The following is a 27600-nucleotide window of genomic DNA, read 5'->3' on the forward strand; positions in this document are numbered from 1 at the left end:
ATCACAGCATTTTTGTGGAATTTCAGGCGCTTCCTTCAAATATATGTCCAAATTAATTAGGCTGAAATAATTTCCTTGTGGAAATAACTTTTTTAAAAAAGGTGGTAATTCCATATAATTAATTTCTAATATTTTAGTTATCTAACTCCACTTCTGATTATACCGTGTTAAACTGTTCTGCCATAGAGCCTTAAATTCATCTTGTAGGAACAAGGTGATTGGGTGCTGTTTAGTGCCTGAGGGTCAGCATTAGAGATAGTGAATTGTTTTTGAAGACCCTCTTAGAAGCATTTTTTGTGCCGTGTCCATCTGAGCGTCGAAGATACAATGTCACACAAACGATGTCTGGCATGATGGTGTCATGAAATAACAGCGCGGACTGGAGAAAGGAAAGTGTTTAAAAAAGAGTGTCCCTTGCCCATCGATGGATCACCCGTTGTGGCTGCAGAGGCGGCAGGGAGCCGGATCGTCCCCACGTGTCAGCCTCTCAGTGTGCGATTCCCAATACCCCCTGTGCCTGTCAGCATGCAGATTGGAAATGTGTTACCGGGAGACTCGGCAGTGCCCGGTCTTTCTCCAGGGGTTGGTTAGTCCATCCTTTGATGTAAATTGAATGTGGCATGAGTGAGAGTGAACACTTCACACTTTTTGGAAGTGTGTCAGAAACACGGGCGATGGCGATGCCTGCCGTTTGTACACAATTTCAAGTTTGAGCTGAATGAGCAGTTTGACCAAATTTTTACTTAGCATTTCTAGCTACAGGATCAGGTGAATTTTACTTTCACCTCTGAGAGATTCGCTTGGAGTGTCACAGCGGTTTGAAACAGAGCCCAACTCAGGTATCCAGACCATTGAAGACCACAGAATGTTTTCGTAGCCACCAATTAAAAATGAGATTCAGTTCAAGGTCCCAGCTCTCATTTTGCCATACCTTTGTGAATCAGAACCGAGAACCCCCCAGAAAATTCTTAGGCCACCCAACGCTGGTCCTTGGGGACCCTGAGAGTCATGGAGTGCACTGGGTTGATTTTTTTGCCTTGGCTGCTGATGCAAAGTGGCAGTCGAGTCTATAAGCCACCTCCCCAACCAGGCAGGACCTCACAGCATCTACCCTGTATGCTGACCTCACCCCTGGCTGCAGCATATTCTTTTCTACTTAAAATTGACCTTGGCCTTCATTTCCTCCCTTCAGAAGAATTTACATGTGTGGCATAATTTGAGGCTGCCTTGGAGGTGCTTTGGGATCAAGCAAGGTGTATGTCATGCCTGTGAGTGAATGTACTCGGTGCCTCCCAGTTGCCTGTGCCTTGCCCTGTGGTCATTGCCACCTTTAGGTTGGGCATCAGTAGGAAGGCAAGAGGTGGTGTTCTTTTGCACCTTCATTGGAAAGTGATGGCCCTGTCTGTTAACTCACTTTTTAAATCAAATCAGGGAGTCTATTTTATTGGTGGAGCTAAAAAAATGTTCAAAAATGATAAGCTGTCAGTTTGGAATGGCCTCAGGCCTTGGATATTGAGAAGGATCAGCAAGCTCTGATCTTTTCAAGACCCTGACTCTCTCATGCCTTCTGGGAACCAAGTGTTTAAAAGGTTCCAAGCGGGTTTCAGGCCAGATGGATTCAACGGGGGCACTCCACAGGCCTGCGACAGAGACACTGAGAACATCATCATCCGAGTGAGACGCTCCCAGCATCATCGTTCATAAAGTGCTGGTTGCACTGTCTCTCCTTGTTGACATAAGTTTTAGACCAACGGGGTTCTGAAACGAAGATCTGCTCATCCAAGACAGCTTTTAGAGATGAGTCTTCTGTGTCCTCTTTCAGCTTGAGAATGGCAGGGCTACTAAAAGCTACCGAAATAGTATGTGACACTTTGATGAGTTTGCCCTCAGCCCCAAAGATCCGGCGAGGCCCCCGCCATGAGGGAGGAAGAACGGGGTCAGCCAGGCACACTGAATCATTGTTTCTACTCACGTTGGATAAGCTGATTACCAAGAGATTTCTGTTCTGTTTGAGACGCCGTGGACACAGTCGAAATGCGAAACAATGGTACCAGACTGCTGCTCAGCAAATGTGAAAGGCGCCAGTGGCTGGTCACTAACGTGCTCCGAAGCTCACCAGACCATGTGAAAGGGCGTCGTCATGGACCCAGCCGCATCCCAGACGCTTTTCATATTATTGGCAGGGATAGAAAGCGATGCTTAAGTTCCGCAGGACAGGATTCGGAATGTCAAACCAGCCACTATAGCATTTGTCAGCTGACCAACTGAGGCCTGCAGTTCATTTACTCAGCCATCATCCAAGACCAGTTCTAGCGCCAAGCAAGCAGGATAGTCGTTAAACAACAACTGTAGCAACACGTGATATTCCTGTAACCCTCAGAGTTCAGAGAGGAGTCCCCTCTTTACAGTCGGGGTTGAGCCTTGCTTACAGTGATATTGTGAGGTGGGACTTATGGGTACTCCCATTTTATAGATGCCCACAGAGGTCAGCATCCCATGTAAGATCCCATGAGAGAAGACGGACTCAAGCTACCTCTTCTGACCTCCAGTCCGTGTCCTTGTCATTGCTTCTCTGGAGTCCCCCATCATGAGAGGGGAGAGGGTGAGGAAAATAAGGCTGTGAATGCAAAAGTACCTGATCACCACGTCTCAGTTTCAAAAGCCATTCTTGCTCCTGGCTCTCTTCTCATTGCTGAGACCCAGTTACTGTCATTTGGAGCTTTTGTGGCCTAGCCTTCGGTCCAGTTCTTTTCCTGAGCTTCTCCCTGGATTTTGACCTTGCTGTTTGACCTCCAGGAAAGCCTGCTTTCCCCTTGTCGAGTCCCACTTGATCTACAGAGGGTTACTCTCCATGCAGAGCAGGGAGCTACTGTCCCAGCCATCTCTGCCCTCACGCTTTGCCTCCTGCCCAGCTGTATGCACATCTGGCCCTGGGCCCTGGCCAGTGGCACTCACATCCCCACTGAGTTAATGAATGAGCCACTCAGCCCCCCACAGCGTGCCAGGCACTGAGCCACCATCACTAGCACTTGTGCGTTCTGATCCCAACTCTTCCCTCTCCTCCTCATGTGAGTCCTTCCTTTATTGCTGTAAGTTTGCTGAGCAATTAGCAAAAGTGCTCATCCCTCGTCTAAAACAAGATGAGTTGCTGAACTGAGTGAGGTGGTCACAGAAGTGAATGCTCCAGGTAATTGAAATTGGGGTAAGGGGGATAGGATTTTGTGTTATTTTGAAGGGAGACCTGCAATGCTTTGTGTACTGTCGTGCCCTCTGAAGCCAGAGGTCCAGGTCACAACCCATTTTAGGCAAATGAGTATCTCAGTTGGGACTGCTTGGGTTTGGAGATTGTCACTGTTTTCATTATCAGTGCGCCAGGTCCCCAGCAGCCTGCTGATCTAGCATGCTGCTTCCGTGGATCTCTTGTGCCGACAGCCTGCTTTGTGCGAGGGGCCGCCACAGTGAGGAGGGTCCTGAGGAAAGCACTGCCCGATTCTCCTAGTTAGGGAATTAGAGATTTAGCCTGCTAGGGACAACATTGAGTGTGGGCCTTTCGTCAGAAGACGTGCCCTGACTTTAGGTAGGTGCACTGGTGTCTTTATTTCCTCTTTGTTCGTTCACTAAACACAAGGGGGGACACTCCCTCCTGGGCCCTCGGCCGTTCCTCAGAGTGTTGGGCTGAGACACCCAATTCTGACCACCTGACACTCCCAAGTTGAATATAGCTGTTAAAATATCCATATCCTTATAATACGGCACATTTTTTACAGTTAAAGATTGCTAATATATGTTCTCTCTGAAAACGAACAAAATGTATAGGAATAAAATACAAGACAAGCATAGAAGGTACAGATTATTTTTGGGATCCAATCATTTTGTGAGCACTTCCCAAGCTGAATTCCTGGAAAAAGATACCCCACTCTATATAAAAAGTTTTTTTTTAATTTGTCCTTTGTGATCTTTTAATAATAACCTCAGAATCATGCTGCCATCTTTTCCTATTCAATATGAGATTGGTAAAGGAAGAAAAATATGTCCAGCTGCCAAGGTGCCTCGGAAAAAGCAGACAAAGGTAATAAATAGGTCTAAAGTAAATATATGATTGCTTCTCTAGCTGACCATAAAATAATACAAATCATGGGAACATTTTCACACCATTCATTTTAAAATAAAGAAACTGCTCTGAGATAAGTACTTTAGAAATTACAAGGATGTAGGTGTTGTTATGAGAAATGTATACAAAAGAAAAAAAGGGGAACCAAATATGCAGTGCCTGGGAGAATCTGAAAACTCCAGCTGTAGGAGATACTTTTCCACGACTTGGAGTTTCTAAAATACGCATTCATACCCCATGGAAATCCCCATTCCCAGATTAGGGAATTTTTGTATCTTCAATTTTTTTTCTTATTGTCTACATTAATAGAGATTTTCCTCTAGCTTCATTTGAAAAAAAAATTCATTTTTGCAGTATTTCTCTTCCCAGGCTGCAGTTATGTTGACAATTTGGTGATTTACTTGAACGGTCACATTTCTGACTAGTTACGGTCACATTTGAAAAGCGGCCATGGTAACAGAAGGGCGTATGAAGACACAATAAAGAAGATGGGTTATCTCCTTTGGTTTTGTCTCGTCCACCTCAGTCTCCGGTTTGGTGGCCTGGACAGGCTGCCAGTAAGCAGTGAGCTGTAGGAGGCCTAATGTATTCAGCCATATCCAGTGAGCAAAGCTTTGGAATTTGCCCATTCATTAGATATTCCAGTGGCTTAACCAAGATCAGTCCCCAGTCCCCCAGCCTCCCAACCCCCTCCCCCCAAAATACTGAGGGAGTGGCTGAATTAGGTCTAAAAAGAAAACAATGGTTCAGCATAGTCTCTCACAATCGAATAAGCAGGCTTGTGAATTTACAGAGAAGAGCTATGTGAAGCATGTGAACCATTATTAAGAATGTATCTGCTTTAAAAAAAAAAAAACTGATCTCTGTAGAAATTTGCCTACAGTGAGGTTCTTCCAGAAAGACTTTCTTTAGTGAGCGTGTGCGTGCCTGCACTGGTATGGATTTGGGCGGACCAAGGGTTAGAGACCACTGCTACCCACAGCTAGGCCCTGCAGACCAGCCACGCAGCCAGACCCCAACACCGTGAGATGGCATTCCCAGAGACGGTTGAAATCTGGACCTAGTACTCCTCACCCTCCTCCCAGTCAGAGCTGCGGATGGACGCAGCAGGGATGGCTCCGTATCCCTCCCACACGTACGCTCTTCCAGAACCACCCCCCATACTCCACAGCTACGAATAGGTCGCCAGCCTTCCTGGGGCTGCTAATCAGAAAGAGTGCTTCACACAGTTCTCAGTGGAGATAATTAGTATTAGTTGCAAGAGATGACCAGCTGATAGTAATCAAGGTAATGAGAACCTTGTACACATTAACTCCAAAACAGAAGTTCAGTGGGAAAGCACATCAGACACCAAGTTAAAAGCGTCTGTTAATTTTTTCATTTAATCTATATCAACCTGAAATATAAAAAACAATTATGGTATAAATTCCTTAAATTTATACATGTTTCAGAAATTAGTTAATATAATTATCACGTTTTTAAATAACTAAAGGTCAAAATATATTTTTTTGTTTAATTATCCCAAACATGTTAGACTATCCAGTATGACAATAGAACTGATATTAAAACTTTAAATCGGTATCTTAAAAGGTTGAAATTGAATTTCAACCTTTACTTCCCTTTCTCCTTTTTGGAGAGTTTTCCATAAAATAAAATAACAAGAAGCAAGAAAGTAGAGAGTGTACTTAGCTTTGCTTAACATTTCTCTCTCTTAGCTAATCAAACATATGTTTCACGGTCTCCTGCTGTGGCCTTGGAGTAAGAATAATGATTTTCTTTTAACTTTATACTCTTGACCAGATGAATTGTGATCACAGTGCCTGGATGTCCCCATTGAGGAGATGAAACTGCTCCCGGGAAATATTTGAGCATGAATATTAAATACTGGTGGTGTCCTAGAAACTTAGCATCTGACACTCTAAATCTTGAAAAATGTTTTCCTAGAAATGTTTTTACTGATCGCTGGTTTGTTGTGCTTTCTAGGATATGAAAGAAATAGTCTCTTCTAAATTTTAATGAACTAACAAAAATCCCTAACCAATATGTGTTCACGTTGTTGCATGTTATAATTGGTTTCCGTCCGAAATTTTGTTCTCTAGGACATGGGATAAGAATTGGCGGTTGACCATCTGCACTGCTGACACAAGTCCGAGGGTTCTTGTAAAAACTGCTCTTGGACACGTAAGGTGTTGAGAGTCTTTAAAAACCATTCAAGAAAACAACAGGTGGAGAAGAGTTGGGATTCCCACTCAGAGGCAGGGTAGGAAACAGCAGACTGATGTAGACATAACAAACACCATTTTTGTTCTTTATTGCTTCTAGGCTCAGAAAATATTTCTAGAATCCTTCTCCACAAAGAAGCTCTTCCAGGGTTCCTTTTAGAAATAGTTGTAGCCAAAGACAATGAATTTCTGCAGTTTGAAGCCTTCTTCCTTTGGAGGACGTTAAGGTATTACTTTAATTCCTCAGCTGATTCAGTACGAGGTGAGATGGAATGTCAGGGTGGTCCTGTAAGCAGTTTGAATTTCCTCTCGCCAGGTCTTGCCTGTGTGCAAGCATTTTCTCATTCTCCTGAATGAAAGAGGCCCACTCCCATGTCTCTGCCCAACCAGTTTAAAGAGGGACAATTTTCTTTGCTCCAGGCAGCAGGCTTCATAGACAGTGATGCATCAGTGTCTCCAAGAGTCTTATCAGAATTCAGCTGATAACCACCAGACTTGTCAAGGACACGGCATCGCCGCCATCCTTCTAGAAAGGCATGTACTTTCTGGCATATCATTTCAGTATTATACCCCTGTAATAGGAGAGCACAGAAACGTAGGATTAAGTGAGCATCTTTTAGGGCAAGACCCATTAGGACATTTTCCATACTCAAAGCGCTGTTGCATGGACCAGAGAAAGCGTGGGCTAATAACAATTCCTGGTACACACCTTTCAGCATGCTCTAACAAGCAGAATGCATGCTTTCCATATTTCACTAACACCCCTCAAGCTTCTTAATGTATTTTGGGTTAGAAACAAGCACCCTGTGGTACCCTGATCCTGGATTCTTCAAAATGACTTCATCATCCCCCACCAAGACCTTCCTTGCACAGAAACTGTGCAAAAAAAAAAAAAAAAAAAATCTAGCCAGCCCTTGGTCGCTCTTCTTTGAGGACTGTAAATGTCATGTTGATTTTAAATGCTCTATTTCAGGATGGTATCAAATGTGGAGTTAAATATTTGGAATAAGAAACTGAATTTCAGCAGTTTTCCAGCACTTCGTTCTCAAAAAAGCTGCCCCAATGTTAGTACTAGAACCAGCCCTGAGGTTACATATTAATGTAGCGGACTGAAAGCAAATTCAGATCTCTTCAAAAAAATCTATCAGGTCTTTGCTAGATCATTTATGGTTGCCTGTTTCTGACATAATATTATTCTTACTGAGACCTTGTGTAGACACGCCCCCCCCCCCCCCCCCCCCCCCCCCCCCGCCCCGGGAGGTAGCCGACCACTGCAGTGCTGAGAGAACGGTGAAAGGGAATGTGATGTATGACTTCAGGCAGCAGGCCAGGCGGCAACTGCTTGCCGCCTGTGTGTCCATTACACATCGACAGGTAACTCTGGTGACATAGGACAACAGCCAGGAGCACCCCTAAAATGTGCATCATCACCCTCAAAAGGCTTTTATCTCTCTTTTTTTTTAATCCTCACCCAAGGACATGCTTATTGACTTTTAGAGAGAGAGGAAGGGAGGGAGAGAAACATCGATCAATTGCCTCTCATACGCACCCCAACCAGGGACTAAACTCACAACCTAAGCATGTGCCCTGACCGGGAATCAAACCCGTGACCTTGTTGGTGTACAAGACGCTCCTCCAACCAACTGAGCCACACCAGCCAGCGCTCAGAAGGCTTTTAAAATTTGTTCCAGTTTGTATTTGAAAAGGGAAGCAATACTTATATGTTAAGTATAGTAAAATATTGCATTGGCCAAAAAGTCCTTTTGGTTTTTTCCATAAGATGGCTCCAGTAGCACTTAGTTGTCTTTAACTTTGGCGTTGGAAATGATTTTGTTAGACTGTATTGTGACAGCTGTCATGTCAGTGTGCATTTCAAAAAAACCTTACCAAAACTGGTAGATTTTTATGTAGCCATTTTAATATTGAAGATGGAAGAAAATACGCATTTTTACCATATTATGCTTTATTATTTCAAGAGAGGCAAAAACACAACTGAAATGAAGAAAAGATTAGAACAGTTTATGGAGAAGGTGTTGTGACTGATGCAATGTGTCAAAAAGTGGTTTGTGAAATTTCTTGGTACCATTGACATTCTGGCCAAATAATTCTTTGCCGTGGGCAGTCTTATGCACTGGAAGATGTTTAGCAGCACCTCTGGCCTCTACCCACTAGAAGCCAATAACAGGAGACAGCCGACATACTCAAAATATCCAAATCAATGATGTTGGTGAAAATCAAAACTGTATCATTTATTTCATGGAAAAAGCCATACGGATTTTTTGCAACCTAATAACTAGTGTTGAAATGTTGTTGGGGTTTTTTTTAATTTAGACTTCTGTTTATATTTACTCTATCACAGAGTGTCATTGTGTTCAGCCTAATGTACTGAGGGGAAATTGAATAGTTCCAGAGCAAATTAACAACTTTCATGAATAAATGTTGAGTTTGGGGTTTTCTGTGTTTTAATATTAAGGGAGTCAGAATTTGAAATGCATATTTTCCCAATTTCCTCCATCTAATGTGAATCATAAATGAATGGGGAAATAGTAATTTTAGGGGCACTAAATAATTTTTTTCTTCTTGCATTCTGCCACATCGTCTGAGGCCTGGAGGACACCCAGTAGGACTTGTTTTACCTTAAAATGTTTACAATGCAACATTGTAGGATCAGCACCTACGAAACAGCCTTCTGTGTATTTTTTTTAATTTGTTAAACTGAGCAAAAGCTGTTACCGGAATATTGTAGGGAAACATCGAACATATTTCCTGTCCTGGAGAACTGTGTGCTTGCTATGTGTCTGTGACCGTATACCTGGCTGACGTAGCAGTTTGGATAAAACGTGGGGCTATTCATGTCAGTGCGGAGGTTCTGATCCTCAAGCAACCCGTTATTTCTTTTCTTTTTCTTTCTAGCCACAGATCACAGTCCTAACCCCATCCCTCACCATAATACGTGCCCCAAATAGCATATACATCACTGTTGATTCTCTTAACATCCCTAAAATTCACTGAAAGTAAAATTCCACACCGCCTTACATTATTATGCCTTTCCAGTGTCAGTACAATCTGCCCAAATATATATTTTTCTATAATATGTTTTCTGAAAGCCAAAGTTCCTCATAAACCTAAATGGCAGTGAAGAACCCCAGGTTCTGGTCCACATAGATACACTGAAGACATTTCCGCAGCTGTAAGCCATTCACGAAAGCGCCGGACAGTCGGAACCCAGCCCGGTCTCCACTCTAATAACTCTAGAAAGCGATTTTCAACCTTTGCCCTCTCATGGCGTGCTTAACTAATTACTAAAATTTTGTGGCACACCAAAAAATACATTTTTTGTCAATCTGACAAAAAAACAGGTATAATTTTGATTCATTTACACCAGATGGCTATTGTTGTGTTGGCTGTTGTCATTTCTTTGACAATCTAAGGGGTAAAGGTCAGTGCCCCAGATGAAATAGTCGGGAGTCACATGTTGTAAAATGCTTGCAGCACACTGGTTGAAAGTCAATGCTGTAGAATGTAGCCCTAATCCCTTCCTCAGTGGTATAATCTCTGGTGTGGTTTCCTTGAGTGGAACATATCTGTCTGATATTTGTGGTTAGAATAATTTTGACAAAACACTGACAGTCTTAAGGCTGAAGGCTGAAATAGAATCATTATCTTGGGCAGCTAGTTAAGTGCAGTGATAAAAAAAAAAGCTACATAGATTTCAAAACCCAGGTTATTGATGGCAGATTTTAAGAGAATATGGGAAAGCAGCATTACCATATTTAATCCACTGTTGTTTTAAAACTTGCCTACACTGAAGCTACTTTCTGATGTTGACAGTTATGTCAGAAAGGATGCTTTAGTCATTGAAGGAAATGAGAAATGTTGTAGCAGTGGAAAGCTTATGTCAAGCTTTCAGGGAGATGTTCTCCAAACTGCGCTGTAATAAAAATAGGGAGTGTGCCATACCCTCATTCCTATGAATCTTTCCTGGGAGCGTGCTGGGCAGAGCGTCTCTTTAAAAAGTCACAGTTGCCTGCTACCTGTGAAGAGTTGAATCACTGGCCCCTTTTAGATGACGGATAAACATTTAGAACTGATCTTAGCAGTGGCAGCGAAAACACTTATTTTGGTCTCTCTTCCATGGGAACGGGAGGTGAAACTTGAGAAGACAGTGTGGACTAGGGGATGGAGTGCTGGACGGGAGGTCGGGAACCTTTGTTCTGTGCTATTCCCAGCCGGCTGCTGGGTTGCTATGTAAACTCAGATAAGCCATCTACCCTCTCCACACCTCCTGTTTTCCACTTGCGAACGCGTAGGTAGAGACATTCTTAGCTCTTCAAAAAATATCATGAGAAGCAGCTTGCACTGAAGATGTCGATAGTATCTTTGGGTTGAAAAGAGGCTACACACGCACATCAGTATCTCTGTTCCCTGTGGCGGCACTCTAACCACAAGCTGATAGGCAGCTGCCCCTGTTTCTGCACGGCCAGGCAGGTCCCATTACAGCGACCCTTGTATTGCGCAGAACCTAAGAGCGTGACCTTGGAGCCAGAATGCCTGAGTTTGAGTCTTGGGTCTACCACTTACTAACTCTGTGACCCTGGGCAAGTCAGCGTACCAGATTTTCTCATCTGTAAAATGGGGCTGAAGATGGCCCCCGTGTCTCTCAAGTGTGACGAAGCTGGAAGGCATTCCTGAAGCGCACTGCAAACGTTTCATATTCTCATTGCCCAGAACTATTCTTCATTATTAATGTGGTGGGAAAGGTGAAACCTCACCCAAGACCTAGTTTTTTTCTATGTAAGAATGGCTGCTCGCTCCTCTTCCCAAAGGCTCGGATCTCTGCTATGTCCCTCAGTCCTGGGTCCTGAGTATAAGCTCCTAGTCACTGTGACCCATTGTGTCAACTATAACAATTGAAGGACTGTCACGTAAAAGATGAAGAGAAATCCAGATCTTTCATTCTACCCTCAGACACATCTCTGACTTACTAGCTTGAAAAAAAGGCTAACATTTCCGAAGTGTTGCAAAATGGAGAGTGAGATCACTGGTGGCTGGAAGCAGCGTCTTGATTATTATGGAAAGTGAACCCAGGGAACCTCGGGAAGAAGCAGGAGAACAGTTAGCAATGTCGACGGAGTTCACCCTAACCTGTGGAAGCAGCTTCCCGCAGTGGTGACCCTCAGAGAAGTGGTGTGGGAGGGTCCCAAAAAGTGCTAAAGATGCTCAAGCATGAAGAGGTAGAGCTTTAGGATTGTCAAAAATCTAAGTAAAAAGATTTTTCCCCCCAGGAACTAAAGACATGGTGATGTTTTATTGAGTTGTACACTTGAAACCTGTATGGTTTTGGAAAGTATTATCACCCCAATAAATTCAATAAAAAAAGACATGGAAGTATAAGGGTTCGGGATTTGATGAAAATGTATTAGTTTTTGTAACTGACTGCAGTGTGGAATTTCAAAGACTGAATAGCATCTTAAGAGATAATCACGTTTCATTGATTTTTTTTCTCTTTTTCTGTTTAGAGCCAACCTACATCACAATTGACCCGCCTGCGTGTGGGGAGTCACCGACCTGCAGCCTCACGGAGCAGGACTGCGTTTACGGCTTCAGCGTCGACAGCAATGGTTGTCAGACCTGTCAGTGCAAAAGCAGTAAGTACACAGAAGACGGGTTTGTGGGGTTTTTTTTTTCCCCCTGAGCCTAATATGACATTGTCAAAGCATACTATGTGATGGAATGTTTTTTGCATTGCTGTTCATGGCATTCCCTTAGCAACCTGAAAGAAGAAGAAGATAATTGTACTGAACACAAACAAATAGGCTGTCATTTGGGGAAAACAAGCTGCTTCTTCACTCTGGTTTTCATCTTGGTTCCTGTGTAGTCAGGTGCTCCTGGATAGCCAGCTGCATCCTGGGTATGGCCCTTGGAGCTCCGAGTACCTTTTAGTAACTGCCCTGTTGGCTTTAACGTACCCTTGCTGGGTCATCCAGTGACAAGGAGGTCACCCACACAGAGGGCGTCACATTCCATGCGTGGCAGTCATAATCCTTAGCATGTGCTTCGCCTTGTTGACCCCCGCTCTCCTCCATGTGGACTCTAGTCAGGTCCCCAAGCCATGACCTCTGAAACTCGATAGAGTCTGTGACATTTCATCTACGCGCACATGAAACTCAGTTGTCCTTCATGTTTAAGACGACTTAGAGTTCTCCTGATTCAAATTTATTTTGAAAATAAATATTTTCATTCCCCTCAGGCATTTCCCAGGTGATAACACTTTCTAGAACTCTTGTGGTCCTTTCCATCTTTTGACACGCTTACCATCTGTCATTACCCTCCGGGGTGGCCCAGAAACAAACCAGGTGCTCCAGAACGTGCCCTGATCACTGCAGCTCTGCTGCGTGGCCCGAGTCGGCATCGGCCCTTTGAGTCGCACACCACTGGCTCTCTCGGAGTGTGCAAGTATCTGGAACCTTCAGGGCTTCTTGTCGCGTTCACCGCCGTGAGCTGGTTCTTATCCCCTCTGTGTTTGAACATTTGATTTTTTTTTTAGTGACATAAATAAAGGGCCACATATTATCCTGAGAGTTTCAAACTGTTTTCCAACTAGTTGGGATATTTTTGAATCTTGAAAATGGGATTTCCTACCTTATCTAGGCCTCTAGCTTATAGTAAATAAACATAACTTTGATGTCCCCATCTACTACATTGAACTAAAATTAAGTTGTACAGAATGCAGGACAGATTCCTGTAGACCCACAGACCTTCTTGACAAATGACAATGGACATAAATCTCACTCCCTTGGGGGAGTCATTCAGCTAACAACATGCCACCTCTATCTCCACGTGGGAGTCTTGAAACATTCGACCTCTTATCTGAAATCAAAATAGATGGTATTTGTAGCATCCCTTTGCTAGGAAGCCCATTTTAAACTTAAAATGCAATTACTGGGGCCTGGCTTGTTTTTCATGAGCCTAGGCTGGCTCCTGGTGGTCCTGGCTTTCTTTTCTAAATGTCACAAACCACATGGTTAACCATTCTTTCTGCAGAATTTTCCACTGTGAAGGTCAAGCTTAGTTTCTGTAGTTTTAGAATCCTTTGTCTTTTTTTAATTGACCCTTGGCCTCCTTGAGTTTTCTGAACTCACTCTCCGTTCTCTCCGGTCTCTCCTAAACTTAGACAATGCTTCTATAATAAGCAGGTTCTTTGTGAGCCCCTGGGTGTAATTACCCTGGGCTCAGAGACCTGGACTTACTTAATGTAGATAGGTGCTCACTTTCCAATTTATCTGTTATTGTGCACTTTCTTTTCATCTGAATCTTCATTGTTCAGTCTTCTCTGTTGTAAGAATATTTTGATATGAAAGAGAAATACAAAATAGGAGTTGAGTAATTTGGCTTTCTTAATTGCATGTTGTCAGCCCTCAATTTGCCTGATGGAGTTCGTGCTAACACCGAGTTTATAAACGTGACTGCAGGGATTGCCGTCTTCACGTTTCCCATAAGCCTCCAGCCATCTGGGGCTGTCCTGCCTTCCTACAAGTTGTTTCTGTTCTCAGGAGGCCAGGCCCTGTCGTGCACCTGTCTGCCTTTTATAGCTCCCTCTGGGAACCCAGTCCGCTGGGGAGCTGCCTTGGCAGGCACATGGGTTTACATAAATGGCCAACTTTGTTTTTTGACAGCAGCATAATTAGTGATTGTATCGGGAAGCATTTATATTTTAATCCTCCTTATCTCTCTTGAGCGACACATCCTTTCTGATCATGGGAGGGCAGCTAAATTTTTTTCGCAACTTTTTGATGTCTAAAAATACAGATTTCATTGTTTTTAATCACCCCACCTGCCACCTTCACTTGGGCTTTGCTGTTACCAATCTTTTGGCCCCACGGTCATGCTTACATAAAACCCCCTCCGCTTCTCAGTAAGCCCTTTGAAGTGAAGTCCAAAGAAGCAGTTTCCCTCAGTTACCATCAAAGCAAGTCTAAGACCTCTCACTGGCGTTCTGCAAGTTGGGACTATTAGGAAAATTCTGCTCTGCCTGTCTTTCTGTTACTATTGCATTCTGGCTTTATGAAAGGAATATCTGTGCACACCACCTGTTTGCTCCTCCGTTTCATTAACATGCAGAAGGAAACATGTACAGGAGACTTGCGTTTTGTCAATGATTTTTTTTACATATAAACTTTTATTAGCCATTTATTCTTTGCAGATTTTATCTCTTTGCAGAGTTAGTCATCCTTCCTCCCTCCTCCCCCTCTTCTTCCTTTGCCTGATGTAGATAAGCATCTGCCGAGTTCTAGCTACTGTAGTAGGTGTTAATGCCACAAAGATGAATAAATTAAAAGAGCTGCCCTATGTAAAGAAATCTGTACCCAACACACTAATGAAATATCATTTCAAGGCAAATTCCATAACTCGTAAAAGTATATTCTTTTATGAGGATGCTTTGGTCCTGTAGGAGAATCCAAGCACTTGTTTACAGCAGAGTAGGGCAGTAGCCGACCCATCTCCCTGGCCCACACTCAGCTCTCAGTGCTCAGCAGATGTTGGTGTGTGAATGAACAGGGAGCCATCAGAACTAGGGATGCTATTGGACCTCTTTCTTGTCTGATATACCCTCTGAAGTCTCGCTGTTCGGACCATGTATCCGTATTTCACATTGAGATTCTTGACCCGGGATCTCACTGCCACCAAATACCTAAAAGTGTAATTAAACACCACGTGGGATTTCTCAGTTTGACCTCATCATCAGAAGCCTAGTCATGGAGCATTCTGCTCTCAGCCCCGCAGCAGCAGTCCTGATTATCGCACATGTACGGAAACCGTACCTTTGGGAGGTGAGTCGGATTAAAGCGAAGTACCCGACCCCTGGCTGCCAGATTCCTGTGGTTGCATGGACCCAGCTCTCTTCCCAGGCTCCAGTGTCACGCTGACTGGCCCCCACCACAGCAAATGGCTTTACTTCTCTGGGCCTCTGTGTCCTCTATATCTGCAAAGGGCAGATAACAAGGCCTAACTAATGGGTTATTTTGAGGATTAGATGAAGGCATGCAAAGCTAGCGTTACTCACTGGCATATGGTAATTGTTTATGCCACACGATAGCTGTTTTACAACATCCATTTCTGAGTCAGCCCAAGTTGACATGGAAAGTCCCCAGCTTCCCCTTCTTTGTTCCAACACCAACCTGCCTTCGGTTCTTCCTGTCCTCTGAGGGTTCTTCCTGTCCTCTGAGGGCGCTCACACAAACAGCTTTCCTTTTACCTTTTCATTAGAACCCTCGAATAGTCTCGTTCTCTTTCACCCAGTTTTAGAAAAAAGGAAATTCCGCCTAGTGAAGGACTGCATAGAAGTGTGTTCTTTTTCCCACCGCAGCTACTTGATGAGTAGTGGTTTTGGCTACATTTCTCCATACATTATTTTTCTGCATCCCACCAAAAAGCCTGCTGCCCTTGCAGTGCTCCTGACCATTGATAACTCAAGTTTTCTGGTAGGGATTATACCCTGTTTGCGTAGACAGCTGGCATCAAGATTGCTTAGAGTAAGATGAGCCCCAGGTAAATATTTTTCTTCTGTTCACTGGGTGGTGGTTTACTCATTCATTTTTGCCTCCCATTCATCTAGCATTTGTTGAGTGCTGTGAATTGCCAAGCACTAGGAATATGAAAAAGATCAAAATGGACCTTATCTTGATTTGTGTAGTTAATGTGTTGGTAATATCGGTAATATGCTAATGTGTTGTGATAATATTGCATCATAAGCATATTATACACAATCACTTTTAGGATTGAAATTAAAACCCAGTAGAAACATGCCCTTCAGAGTACATAGAAGTTGCGACAGAGGATTCTTTTGTTTGAACCTGTAACCAAAACCATTCTTATAACCCTGCTAAGCAAGGTAATAATACATCAAGGGACTACGGAGAAATTGAAATGATCCCTGACTCCTTTTCTCAAGGGCATATGTAGAATAGGGAAAAATGTGGTGGAAAATGTTTAAGAAAGTACAGTAGCAGCAAAAATAAAACAAATCATTTGGATAATATACTAATAACCTGACACTATTGGTACAAGCTATTAATAACATTACTTTTTAACCATACTTGTTACTGTTAAACAGACTTCCACTTAGTATATGAACTGTATGTAGTGAGTGACATCTATATGAATTAAATACCATTAATCCTTCGGCATCTTATTTTCTACATCTTTCTGTCAAGTGGATTCGGCTGGATTATTTGTAACTTCTCCACTTTTAACATCTCTTAATTCTAGACTGAAAAATGCTTCTATCTAGAAACCGATGAAGACATAGACAATTAATGGCAGCAGGAAGAAAAAGCCTTTGTCTTTTTCGGGGAACATATATCTGAACCAGGCATCTAAAGAAGGTTGCGGCATCAAATAGAGAGGGAGGCAGGCTCCCCGTTTTTTATTTCACTGTAACCCCGAGCAAACATTTAATCAGGGTCACAGTTGGGACCACCGTTGACGGTGTCGCATTTCTTTATTTACTAGTTTCAGGCACTTCCTGGGGTCCTTCACTGACCGAGCAGGTGGGTGGGCACTGCCAGACCGAGAGTGCAGCGTGCAGCAAAGAGGAAGGGCAGCAAAACTCTAGGGGCACCGCCCTGTTGGGTTCTGTGTAAGCCTCGGGGTGTTCACCTACAGTACAGTGTGAACGGACGATGCCTCCCACAGCTGTGCCACACCGTGCACAGCTCCACACCGTGGCCTGGGAGCAAACATATCTTTTTCTCCAGAGTGAAGAGAAAGTTTATTGCATAGTGGCTATTGACCCACCATAATGCACAGGCCTGTGCTTTGCCGTGATTTATAACTTTCCCTTCAATGGTAATTTCCCCCTATGGATCAGGATGCATTTATAGATCACAGTGAAGTCAAAATGCTGAAAAATTATGAACACAAAGCCACCATTCTTTCTGTGGTTGCCTCAAGTGAGGTACCAGAGCTTTTCAGACAAATTTATAATCCCCCCACCCATCTATGAATAAGATGCTTCTGATCGGTCTGTGCTGCTCCTTATGTAACTGTTTGCCCTAATGATATATTTCTTTTTTTTTAAAAAAAAGCCCATAATTGTTACAGTATTTCAGAAAATTTTCAATACTATCGAAGTAAGTTTTTTTTTTTATCCTGTTATTTTTCTGCTAATCTGGCAGCCTTGATGAGAGTGGAGGAGTGAGAAACAAGAACATTGGTTGATTAGTTCATTCTGCAAATGCTTGTGGGATGAACACTCACTCCTTGCTGAACATCGTGATAACACCTGGACTGCATGGATCCAGAAAGGGGGTTCCTACCCGGGAGCCCCTTCTGTTCCGGAACGGAATCAAGGCAGGCCGAGACCGCAGTGTGCTGACGCGCAGCCAGGGCAGCGTTGCGGCATCCCGCCCTGCGTGGCGTGGCCAGGTTGCTGTCCATGAACACCTTGAACATTTGTTTCAGTAGCAGCCTTTGCTTGACATTCTCTTCTATTGCAAAGCAGAGGTGGTTGAAGGCAAATTTAGATTTTAATCACATTTTTTAAACTTGCGGAGGCAACAGTTTTCTTTAAGGCTGAAGCCCATTGTAATTTAAGGGCTACGGAAACACTCATTTTTTTTTAAAGGACTAGAAAAATAAAGGCACAAAGGTGATCAGACTCCAAAGTTTTAAGGAATTTAGTGCCCAGGGATGCTGGCTCTGGGACGTTCTCAGAGTGTGTTTAATTTATCTGTTACCCAACATGCTCTGCTTGGTGTTGTGCCTTAAGCATTCTGGCAACAGAAAAATGGGCCCACAGCTTAGTGTTAAAGGAATGTGGCTAGGAAGTCATCTTCCTCCTTTATCACCCTCTTGTCACGGGGGAGAGATGGAAAAAGATGACCTTTCAAGTCATCAAGTTACAGATTTTTAAGTGAGACATTTAGAATTTGGCTTTTAAGGGTGCAAATAAGTAATCAGTTGTTTCACAGTGTAACACAGACCCACGAGGTTGTATTAAGTACATTTAATGAAAGGTTTATGGTAATAACAAAGTAGAAAATTATACCATAAATCACATTTTCCTTTTTAAAAGATAGCAAATTAAATATTCGAGTAGTGCCAGCTAGGATTCATGAGAGATGCTCTCTTAAAATATTAATGTAAACCATAAGCTCCTTTCACCTATTAATTGTAGTTAAGGTTTAATTTCAGATTAGAAGACTTGTGTGCAGAAGGGGCACGTGAGTTCTGCCTCTCCTAGTAACTTATGCATTATTTATAATATTTTGCTTAAAGGATGTCCAGGGAATATAAGGATTAATTTATTATTTCACCACAAACAGTCTCTGCTTCCCATCTTACTAATCCATGCAGAGCAATAACCAAACATGGCCACACCTTCGCCATCAGAATGTGACTACCTGTCAGGTTCCGTGGTGAGTTTAGATGAGTTTCTACTTGCTCTCGTTCCGTCACCAAGCATGTTCTCTTTACCTTCGCATTTTTATTTTCTGTATTATGCTGTTCATCCCTATATTACACCTTTTAAAATCTTTCTAGAAGACTTCTATTGAACTAATATTTCTGGTAGTTTCTTCTGCCAGTCACCATTGCTTCTTTATTTTTTTTCTTCCAAACTAATAAGTTAAAACTGACCAATAGGGGCCACTTTGAGCATTTCAGTCGGGGGATGTTGAATATCAATTAGAGATTTCCTTGGCAGATGTGTACTTGAGTCGTTTAACTGAGTGTATCCACATACCTGGATATTTGCCAGCAGGAGAGAGAAAAAGAGCTAAATGAACCACTTGCTATCATTTTATAGGAGACGTCCTTTTTAAGGAAAGAGTAAGAAATCCTTTATGCTTCATTATATAGTATGCAGGATTACATGGTAACATCTGAAACTTGTGAGAGTAAACACGTGTAAACATTTAAGAACATGCATTATCATGGTCATGCGGTGGTAACAAAATACATAATGAAGTTTTAGGTGTGAAGTTTCTAATTCTCACGTTTTATCAATACATGGTAATCAGGAGTTTGAGATGACTAGTGAGAACAAATTTCATGAAAAAATTCAGTTTCATCCGTACCACAAACAGTGTGTACCAGCCCAATTAGAGGGATAACAGGAGAAAGAAGGGGAGGGGTCTAGTTAAGCAAGATTTATAAAGGGCCCATGGACATGGACAGCAGCAGGGTGGGGACTGACTGAGGGAGCATGGGGTGGGTGGATAGGGCAGAGCTCGGGGGGGAGGGTGGGAAACAGTAATTGAACAACAATAAAAAATATGTATTTCAAAAATCGAGTTCTCAAAGTTGGACTTTGCTTTGTATATTACCCAAAATGTGGAGTTACACTGTGATAACCATGAACTAGCATGATCTGTACATTTCAACCACTCCTGATGCCATGGTGGAGCTGAGGAATGCACGCGTGTGGAGCATGGGAAGGCAGGGGAAGGTGCCGAAGCGCCGATGTGTTCTGCCCTGTTCCACGTTGCAAGGAACATGCCGTGCGTGTCTTCGCAGGGGAGGAGCTGTGCAGGGGCCTCAAGCGAGGCTGCTCGTTGGACTGCCCCTTCGGGTTCCTCACCGATGACCACAACTGCGAGATCTGCTCCTGCCGCCCCCGGCCCAAGAAGTGCAGGTTCCGATTCACGGACTGTGACAAGGACTGTCCGTTTGGATACCAGTACGTATTCCTGAATTCGAAGATCTGTGCTTCCTTGTCTGGGACTTGGCGAAGTGCCCATACCGGTCTTCGTTAGCTGTTTTGTGTCTTTGTGAATGAATCGACGAGGTCCCAAGTCCAGGGTATCCATGTGTGTTTGATCGAGGGACTGAGGAAGGAGGGGCGGGACGGTGGTCCCAGAGTCAGGCTTTACTCTCCTCTGTCAGGAAGATGGGCCACAGCCTTGTTGAGACTCTGCCCTTGGGGCCTGTTCCGTGGGACTGCAGGGGGGTAGAGTTGTCACACCCCAGTCATGAAGGTGCTGTACCCTTCACAACTGCCCAGGGACTATTTTGTAATAACTTACTTAATCCACTCTTAAGGTCAGTTGACAGGAACACATTTGCAGTACCGAGTACTCTTACCTGTCGTGCCTTCAGATCTTGTCTGGGCACCAGTCTACAGCTCATAATAGTTTTTCTCTTTATGTAGCACTAGATTTTATGAAGATAATGGACCATGACTTGTGTTTTTAATATTCTTGATTGAGTCAAAGCCCATATGCCAAAGTCAGAGTATTCCGGGGTGGGGGCGGAGTGTCTGTTCCGTGCAGCACGGAACAGACACCTCACATTTGTCCCCCAATTTGCCTGTGTTAGCGTCTGCCCATGCCTTTATATCGAGTTGGTCTCGTAAAAAATTACCTTGCAGAATATTATTTTATCATTCCTCTCTTGGTTCCCTTCCATTTTAGTTCTGCCTTTTCAATTTGACATGTTTATGTAGCATTACTACTAATAAGGGACGTAGAGTCATCATATCCGGCCCATCTTATTAAAGTCATCATTTTGATTCTTGGAAATCCTGGTTTAGCAAGGGAGTGGAGAATCTTAATTTTAATTGCACAAATTGGGAACATTAATCTTAAAAGTTTCCTAAGTAAATTCATTGGTCTTAATCCTAAAATATGATTATTATACCAATAATAAATATGTATTTCTTAGCTTAACTGATAATGTAGAATAAATTATTATTGTAACAGTAGCTACAACTACTTGGTGTACAGTATTACAACAGTTTGGAATCAAGGCTGCATTCAAGCCCAGGCTTCGTCTCAGTGAGAAATCTCTTAGAGCAGGGGTCCCCAGCCCCTGGGCTGTGCCCGGTACACATCCCTCCCTCTGGGGCCTGTTAGGAACCAGGCCACGCAGCAGGAGGTGAGCAGGGGTGCTCGGAGCTTTGCTTATTGCCTGAGCTCTGCCTCCTGTTTCTCCCTCCCCCCGCCCATGGAAAAATCATCTTCCACGAAACCAGTCGCTGGTGCCAAAAGGGTTGGGGACCACTGTGTTAGAGGATTACAGATGTCACTTTGTATTCCTGTCGGTAAGCACCCTCAGCCAGGACCAAGTTGGCCACAATGGAGAAATGAGTACCGCATTAGCTAAAACAGTAGCTGCCTTTCTGGCTGCACTGGCCAGGACAGCGTCTGAAGCAGAAGTCTTGTCCAGGCACCACGTGGGAGTGTGAGGACGCAGGCAGCCGTCCGTGCTCCTCGTACCCGCCTGCCCAGTAGATCACTCCTGTAGGGGAATGCCTCCGTCCAGAAGGGCTGGGGGGCACAGTGTGTGAATGAATGAACAAATGAGTGAACAAATAAGTTGACAGGTCTTGAAAAATCACACAGTGTAGGACATGAGTACGGTTAATTTGTTTAATTCCTTGTCCTTATTGTGTTAAAATAAATGAGGAGACCCTTTCACCTGGCAAACCGTAGGCAGTCACGTGAGCAGTGGTGACGCAGGTGGTGGACCAGGGGGTTCCCGTAGGGCTGTCATCTTGTAGAGCCTCTTAATTTTGTCCAAGATGTGAAAGAACAGGGGTTTTCTTTCTTCATATTTTTTTTTTAGTTGAACACACTGTTGCCACTTAGGGCTAAGGGGCGTGGTAAAACCTGAGGGGAAACCGAGTAACTGCTCCCAGAGAGGAAGTGCGTGGAGTCTGAGAGGGGTCAGTCCAGCGGCCAGTGGGCAGAGAACAAAGGAAAGGGCGAGCTCCTTTTGTAATGGGCTGTGTCCTCTTTTTCAGAAAAAAAAAAAGGAAAGAAATTATTGGTAAGAATATTTTTTGTCCAGAAAATCTCCACTTTATATATAAATGTATGCTTAGTTATTTAAAATCATCTTTCCAGTCATAAAACATAGGCACTCTAGCCTATTAAAGGAAGAAAAGTTTGGCCAGCCTTTTTTTCCTGTGCCCCCCTCACCCCCCACGCTTCTGTCGCCCCCACGGATGGAGCATGTTTCATTCCACTGATGCTCTTGTCCAAGTGATGAAGCAACTGCTAGGCGTGGAGTGCAGAACCTCTCAAGGCTTTTATTCCTTATCAAAGTGTGCATCACCTTCCCAGTTCTGTGGGTCCTTAACTCCTTTCGCCTCCTGTAAGTTTCAGTAGATATATCTCATTAACATTTTACTACTGAAATTTCTCAGAGGACTTGGTCGCAGGAGGAAGCCCATAGCCCATACAAAAGCAGGACCTTTGTCCCTAGCGCTGGCCTCCAACACTGACCACCAATACATCCATCACCAGCCTGTTCATGGAGTGGCACATCCATCCTATTACATTGTGGGACCACTTTTCCTAATTAAATCCAACAGTCCTATTCCTGGGATTCTGGCACTTACATCCCAGAAGCACATGAGCCACTCCAGGCCTTGGCTGTGGATGGAGAGGGGTCATGGCCACAGGGAGCTCATTACACATCACCCCGGGAGGTTTGGAGAGCAAAAGTCAAGTCATTCCGCTTAGTAACAATATCACTTCAGTGACCCTAGGTCTGAGTGCCCGGGCGTCATTTGAGACTTTTGGATTTTTCTGACCTCTGACAAAATCTTACTTACCCAGGAAGAATAAGCACGGCTGTGACATCTGTCGCTGTAGGAAGTGCCCAGAGCTGCCGTGCAGAGGTAAGTGTGAAGGTGTGACCCTCCCCCCACCCCCAGAGCACCCAGGGGCCCAGCAACAAAGAACAGAAGGACATTACGTAAATGACACAATTTCAGTGATTGCCGTCTACTCTGACACAAGTGTCCCTCTCTGGGGGACCATCCTTTTCCCTCTCTTAATAGGATAAAAGCTCACAACAGAATTTACAGAAAGCCTATAACAGACAAGCGCATTGACCAAATTAATCACTGCTTAGCTCTTCCGTTTTACTTGTCTCGGGAACTTCAGCCTCCAGCACCTTTATCCTGCCCTCCCTAGTCCCCCTCTGTCCCTGGTGGAAGGCTACACCTGATACAGCAAAGATCCCTTTGCAAAACCCCAGAGCTGAGTGTGGCTGAGCAGTCTGCTCAGTATTTTCTGGTAACCCTGTTTCCATGAGAATTTTGACTTCAGGTCGGTAAGCACATGCCAGCCTGTCATTGTGTGTAGGCGCGAACCCCAGCGTGTGTGCCTTTTATCTGGGCTTCCCTCCCACTCGGGCATGGTCCTGATGCCGGGGAGTGTGCGCCCCAAGCAGCGCCCCTGTCCACAGCCCAGCTGCAGCTTGGCCGCCCGCCCCACTGTGTTTTAGTCCGCAGCATGATCCACAGATGAAGCCATAAAAGATCCCTGAAGTTTATTCTGTGGGTTTTCAAAGTTGGACAGTTGTCATCTCAATGGCGTTTTGAGGGGTCAAAATAAACAAAAATCCAGTCACTGCTTTCATGGTTCTGTGGAACAAAACTGCGTTAGTTGGCAAGGGCCCAGGACTCCCCACTGGGTGACTTCTGGAGTGATTATTCTGCACGTATGAAACACATGGGTAACATTTGCTGGGATATCAGTGCTTGTTTATTGTATAAAAATGAGAAAGTTGAGTGAAAGGAGTAAAACTCAACTGTAATCCCACCAATAGGAGAGAAATATATTTGCAGGGGTTTCTTCTATTTTTATTTTTCCAAAACTGAGAGCATATGGACTTACATTCTTTCTGTGTGTGAGCTGTCCTTCATAGACGTGCCTTTGGGTGGCTGGGTGGTGTCACCTGTGAGGACACCTCAGGTCGTTTCACCAAGCTGCATCTTCACCAAGGCTGCCTTCTGTCTGTGCAGAGGTCCCTGCGTCCACCAAGTCTCCTGTCCTGTCGGGCACGTGCCTGTCCATGGACGGCTACCCTCACAAAAACCAGGAGAGCTGGCACGACGGGTGCCGGGAGTGCTACTGCCACAACGGACGGGAGATGTGTGCCCTGATCGCCTGCCCGGTGCCTGCCTGCGGCAACCCCACCATCCGCCCAGGACAGTGCTGCCCGTCCTGCTCAGGTAAAAGCTGGCTGCCCTGTGCATGCTCCCTGAGCAAGTGATCTCCACCTAGCATGAGACCTAGCAGGGTCTCGTCCTATCCATGGCTCTGGACAGGGGCGGGGCGGGGGGAGAGGGAGAGGGGATGACCTGGAATGCATTTCAGTTCTCCATGGTTTTTGTCAACAACAGCCACAAAGTCAGCCGGGTGCTACAGATTATTAGCCAAAGACCAAAGAAAATTCTAAAGCTCTTAACATTACACTCCTTATTTTTGAATAGTGCACTCAGTTATATGGGTCTCTGAACTGCATTTCTTAAAGGTTTGTGAGCACATGTACTTAAATTCCAGTTCTCCATTTTATGGAGAGTGTAGTAAGGCTGAACGTCACAGTTAATTGAGAGATTGGTGTCAATTTTATTCCATAAAAGCTTATTATTTATAAAGCAGTCTTGGAGATGGAGGGGATTACTGAAGTCTGTAGCTATTGCTCTTTTTTAAATTAATGGATGTGTGGCATTCTTGCCAAACAGAGAAATTGAAAGTGACTGAACATCCAAAACATTTAAAATCATAATAAGGGTCGTCAAGATGAGTTTCCAGAAGAGCAGAACAGATAGAACTCGGGGGGCCTGACTTCGGGTTGACGGAAGCAGTGTTATTACAGCGCCTCATCTGGTGTTTTGCATCCAAAGAGCTCAGCAGCTTATACTCATTACTCCTTCCTCTGTGCAGGCCGCTTTGAGTTGGGGAGAAATACACGTAAACCATTTTTCATTTGGCAAACGAAGATCAAGTCCTTTACCCGATAGTATGTCCACTGGAAGGCTGGGGAGAAGGAGGCCTCCCATTCTTACATCAGATTTCTTTTAAAGTTCAAGTGGAATTGTCAGATTTTGGAGTCATGATTACTTTTCCCCTGGTCCACCTTGGTCCCGTATCTCCCTGTGGAGAAGTCCGCTTCTGTAGTGGGTGCGGTCAGGAACTGAGGAGGTAGGGGGACACTGGGGGTCTCTTCCAGCTCTGCGGTTCTACCCACCTCGCGTCTATGGGATCCAAGTGACGGGCAGCCCTCATGGGCCCCTGCGAAGGGCCAGGCCACAGGGGGCGCTGCTTCCATTTCTTCCCACCATTCGGGCAGATGCGCTCTGCATCTAAACAGCTTCCTTACACACGTTTTGCTAGTTGAAGATGAAAAACCACGCATATCCACTGCAGCAGAAGCTGAATGAGCAGTTTGACGAGACAAAGCTCTGTGTTGACTCTTGGGGAAAGGAAAAATGTGTTCCAGTGGAGACCCCTTGCTTCCATTAGAGGCACGAGCGTGTCGTGGAGTGAGGGCCGCACCTGGGTCTTTGCTGAACACGCCCTCATTGAAGACGGGGTCAGGCTGGTGGCAACACAGGGACGTTCTGAGAGCAGGCAGTTGGGGTTGGCTTAGGGACTGGAAGTTAGTGGACCAGAGCTAGTTTTCCCTGTTGCAGAGATGTGGTAAGTGCGAATGCAGACCCACACCCAGTTATTGCCATGTTATTGTGGGTGCGTGTATGAACACATATATTATACATTGCTCTACAGGAGTGGGCAGAAAGTGTACATGATACAAATAAATAATATAGTGAGCAACAAATAAAAGTACAAGGACAAACGCTCACAGACTCGCGACTGTAAACCTACTTTTGCCCACCCCTGTGTATGGATGCACAAGCATATTTTCTCCAAATACCTTTATTTAAGTGATTTGTCACATACAATTCTTCTGACTAGAGGCCGTAAAACAGTTGCATTCATGGACGCTTGCCTTAAAGAATATTTTCTCCCCTCTCCATTCAAGAATCAGCTGGATTTTGGGTTTGGACCCTCTCCCCCGGCCGAGCTAAGCGAGCAGCTCCTAAACTCTTCTGACGGAAGATTTACCAAATGATACTGTTTCTCAGTTTTTTCCCTCTCTTTCTCACCCTCTACTTTACCTCCTTTAGCTCCATCTCTCTGGCCACTCTCATGCTTTACCTCGAGGTGCACGGTACATACACAGAGCTAAGGGAATTATTAGCAAAGAGACCGGCAAGCATCCTTTTCCTTCTGACCACTTCTCTGCATACCAGCCTTTAGAAGGGCAGATTACATCTGGCTTCTCCATGTCCTTTCGAAAGCAGCAAGGGAGTCTTCTTCCAGCATTAGTGTTTTGATGCTCTTTGGAACAATGTTTTGCTTTCACTGTAAACCACGAGAAAGGCACTTTTGTCATCGTGCCCCAGCTCCGTTTTCCTTTCACCTTCCTGTCTACTTTCCTCATTCACTGGAGGCCTTGGTCCAGGGCTCACGAATGGAAGCGCTGGCTGACGTCAGGTTTCTGTTACGTGTCCGCTCGGTCACAGTCGCAGTCGCACAAGTTCCCCTGAGATGGAGCCATGTGGACAGTGACCTCCTCAACTGGAGGTTGGCCCCCACCCCTGCATCTCATCAGTGTTGACTCTTGTGCTGGCCACTCCTTGAAAATGACAGCCTGGGAGCCCTGAGGCGATTTCAGCTCTAGGCGTCTGCACAGACAGGGTGGTTCTTCTGGGGCCCGATCTCCGCTGAGCGCCAGGCCTGTGCTCGCCGCACTGTCTCCAGACTGCTGCTCGGCAGGGCTCGACACTGTCAACACCTCCTTGAAGTGCTTGTTGCATTTGGATTACACGAGTTTGGTTAACGTCTTCATGCTTCTCACTTCCTCAGCACAACTTCAGGGCCACGCCCAGAACCTCTAGACACTGTCAACATTGAATTCCCTCTCTGTCATTATCACCTCCCCAAGAGGCCAGAATCGCCTCTCCTCCGGGGAAAGAAAGCATAGTCAGCATCAGCCTCTGAGCATTCACCTCTCTTCATGATGCTCTCGCCAGACAAATGTTTTTTCCTCAGGTGAGGGTTTTCCGACCCTTGATTCTGCAAAAACATTCCTGCTCAGTTTGCTGGCAGGGGACCTAGATTGGGGCGTGGCCTGCTCAACAGCAGGATGTATTTCCAAGTATAAATGTACTCAGAGTCCCAGAGACAATGGAGAGGACCGAGCACAGAGCAGTTGGACATTGTGTTGAACCTGGAGGCATGTCCGTGATACAGATGTAGACTTGGGTTCAAATCCCTTGTCTGACCTTAATACTCAGCCCACAGTTTCTTCATATGTAAAATAGGTTAACAGCAAGGTGGGTGTAAAGAATAAATGAAATAACACATGTGGGGCACTTTGCATGGAAATCGACCATAACAAACATTCACATAAATTTTTTAAAAAATCTTCATTCTAAACAGTTCCTAAACATATTCACAGAGA

General features: G+C 44.5%; 1 protein-coding gene and 1 long non-coding RNA gene across 3 annotated transcripts in view; one reads left to right on the forward strand and one right to left on the reverse strand.

Moving 5' to 3' along the window:
* CRIM1 (cysteine rich transmembrane BMP regulator 1) overlaps window positions 1-27600 on the forward strand; it is a 180320-nt gene that overhangs the window by 125510 nt on the left and 27210 nt on the right. For both annotated transcript variants that reach the window (XM_036027850.1, XM_036027849.1), the window contains 4 exons: window positions 11853-11981; window positions 19852-20014; window positions 22899-22960; window positions 24092-24301. In XM_036027850.1, coding sequence (XP_035883743.1) covers window positions 11853-11981; window positions 19852-20014; window positions 22899-22960; window positions 24092-24301 — 564 coding nt within the window. The remainder of the gene's footprint in view (window positions 1-11852; window positions 11982-19851; window positions 20015-22898; window positions 22961-24091; window positions 24302-27600) is intronic.
* LOC118501052 lies at window positions 1520-24031 on the reverse strand. Its single transcript, XR_004903619.1, has 3 exons — window positions 23406-24031; window positions 2644-2648; window positions 1520-1530 (listed from the first exon to the last, which is right to left on the reverse strand). It is a non-coding gene; the product is annotated as an uncharacterized LOC118501052 (long non-coding RNA).

The sequence above is a fragment of the Phyllostomus discolor genome, chromosome 6 (assembly GCF_004126475.2).
Source record: "Phyllostomus discolor isolate MPI-MPIP mPhyDis1 chromosome 6, mPhyDis1.pri.v3, whole genome shotgun sequence".
NCBI lineage: Eukaryota > Metazoa > Chordata > Mammalia > Chiroptera > Phyllostomidae > Phyllostomus > Phyllostomus discolor.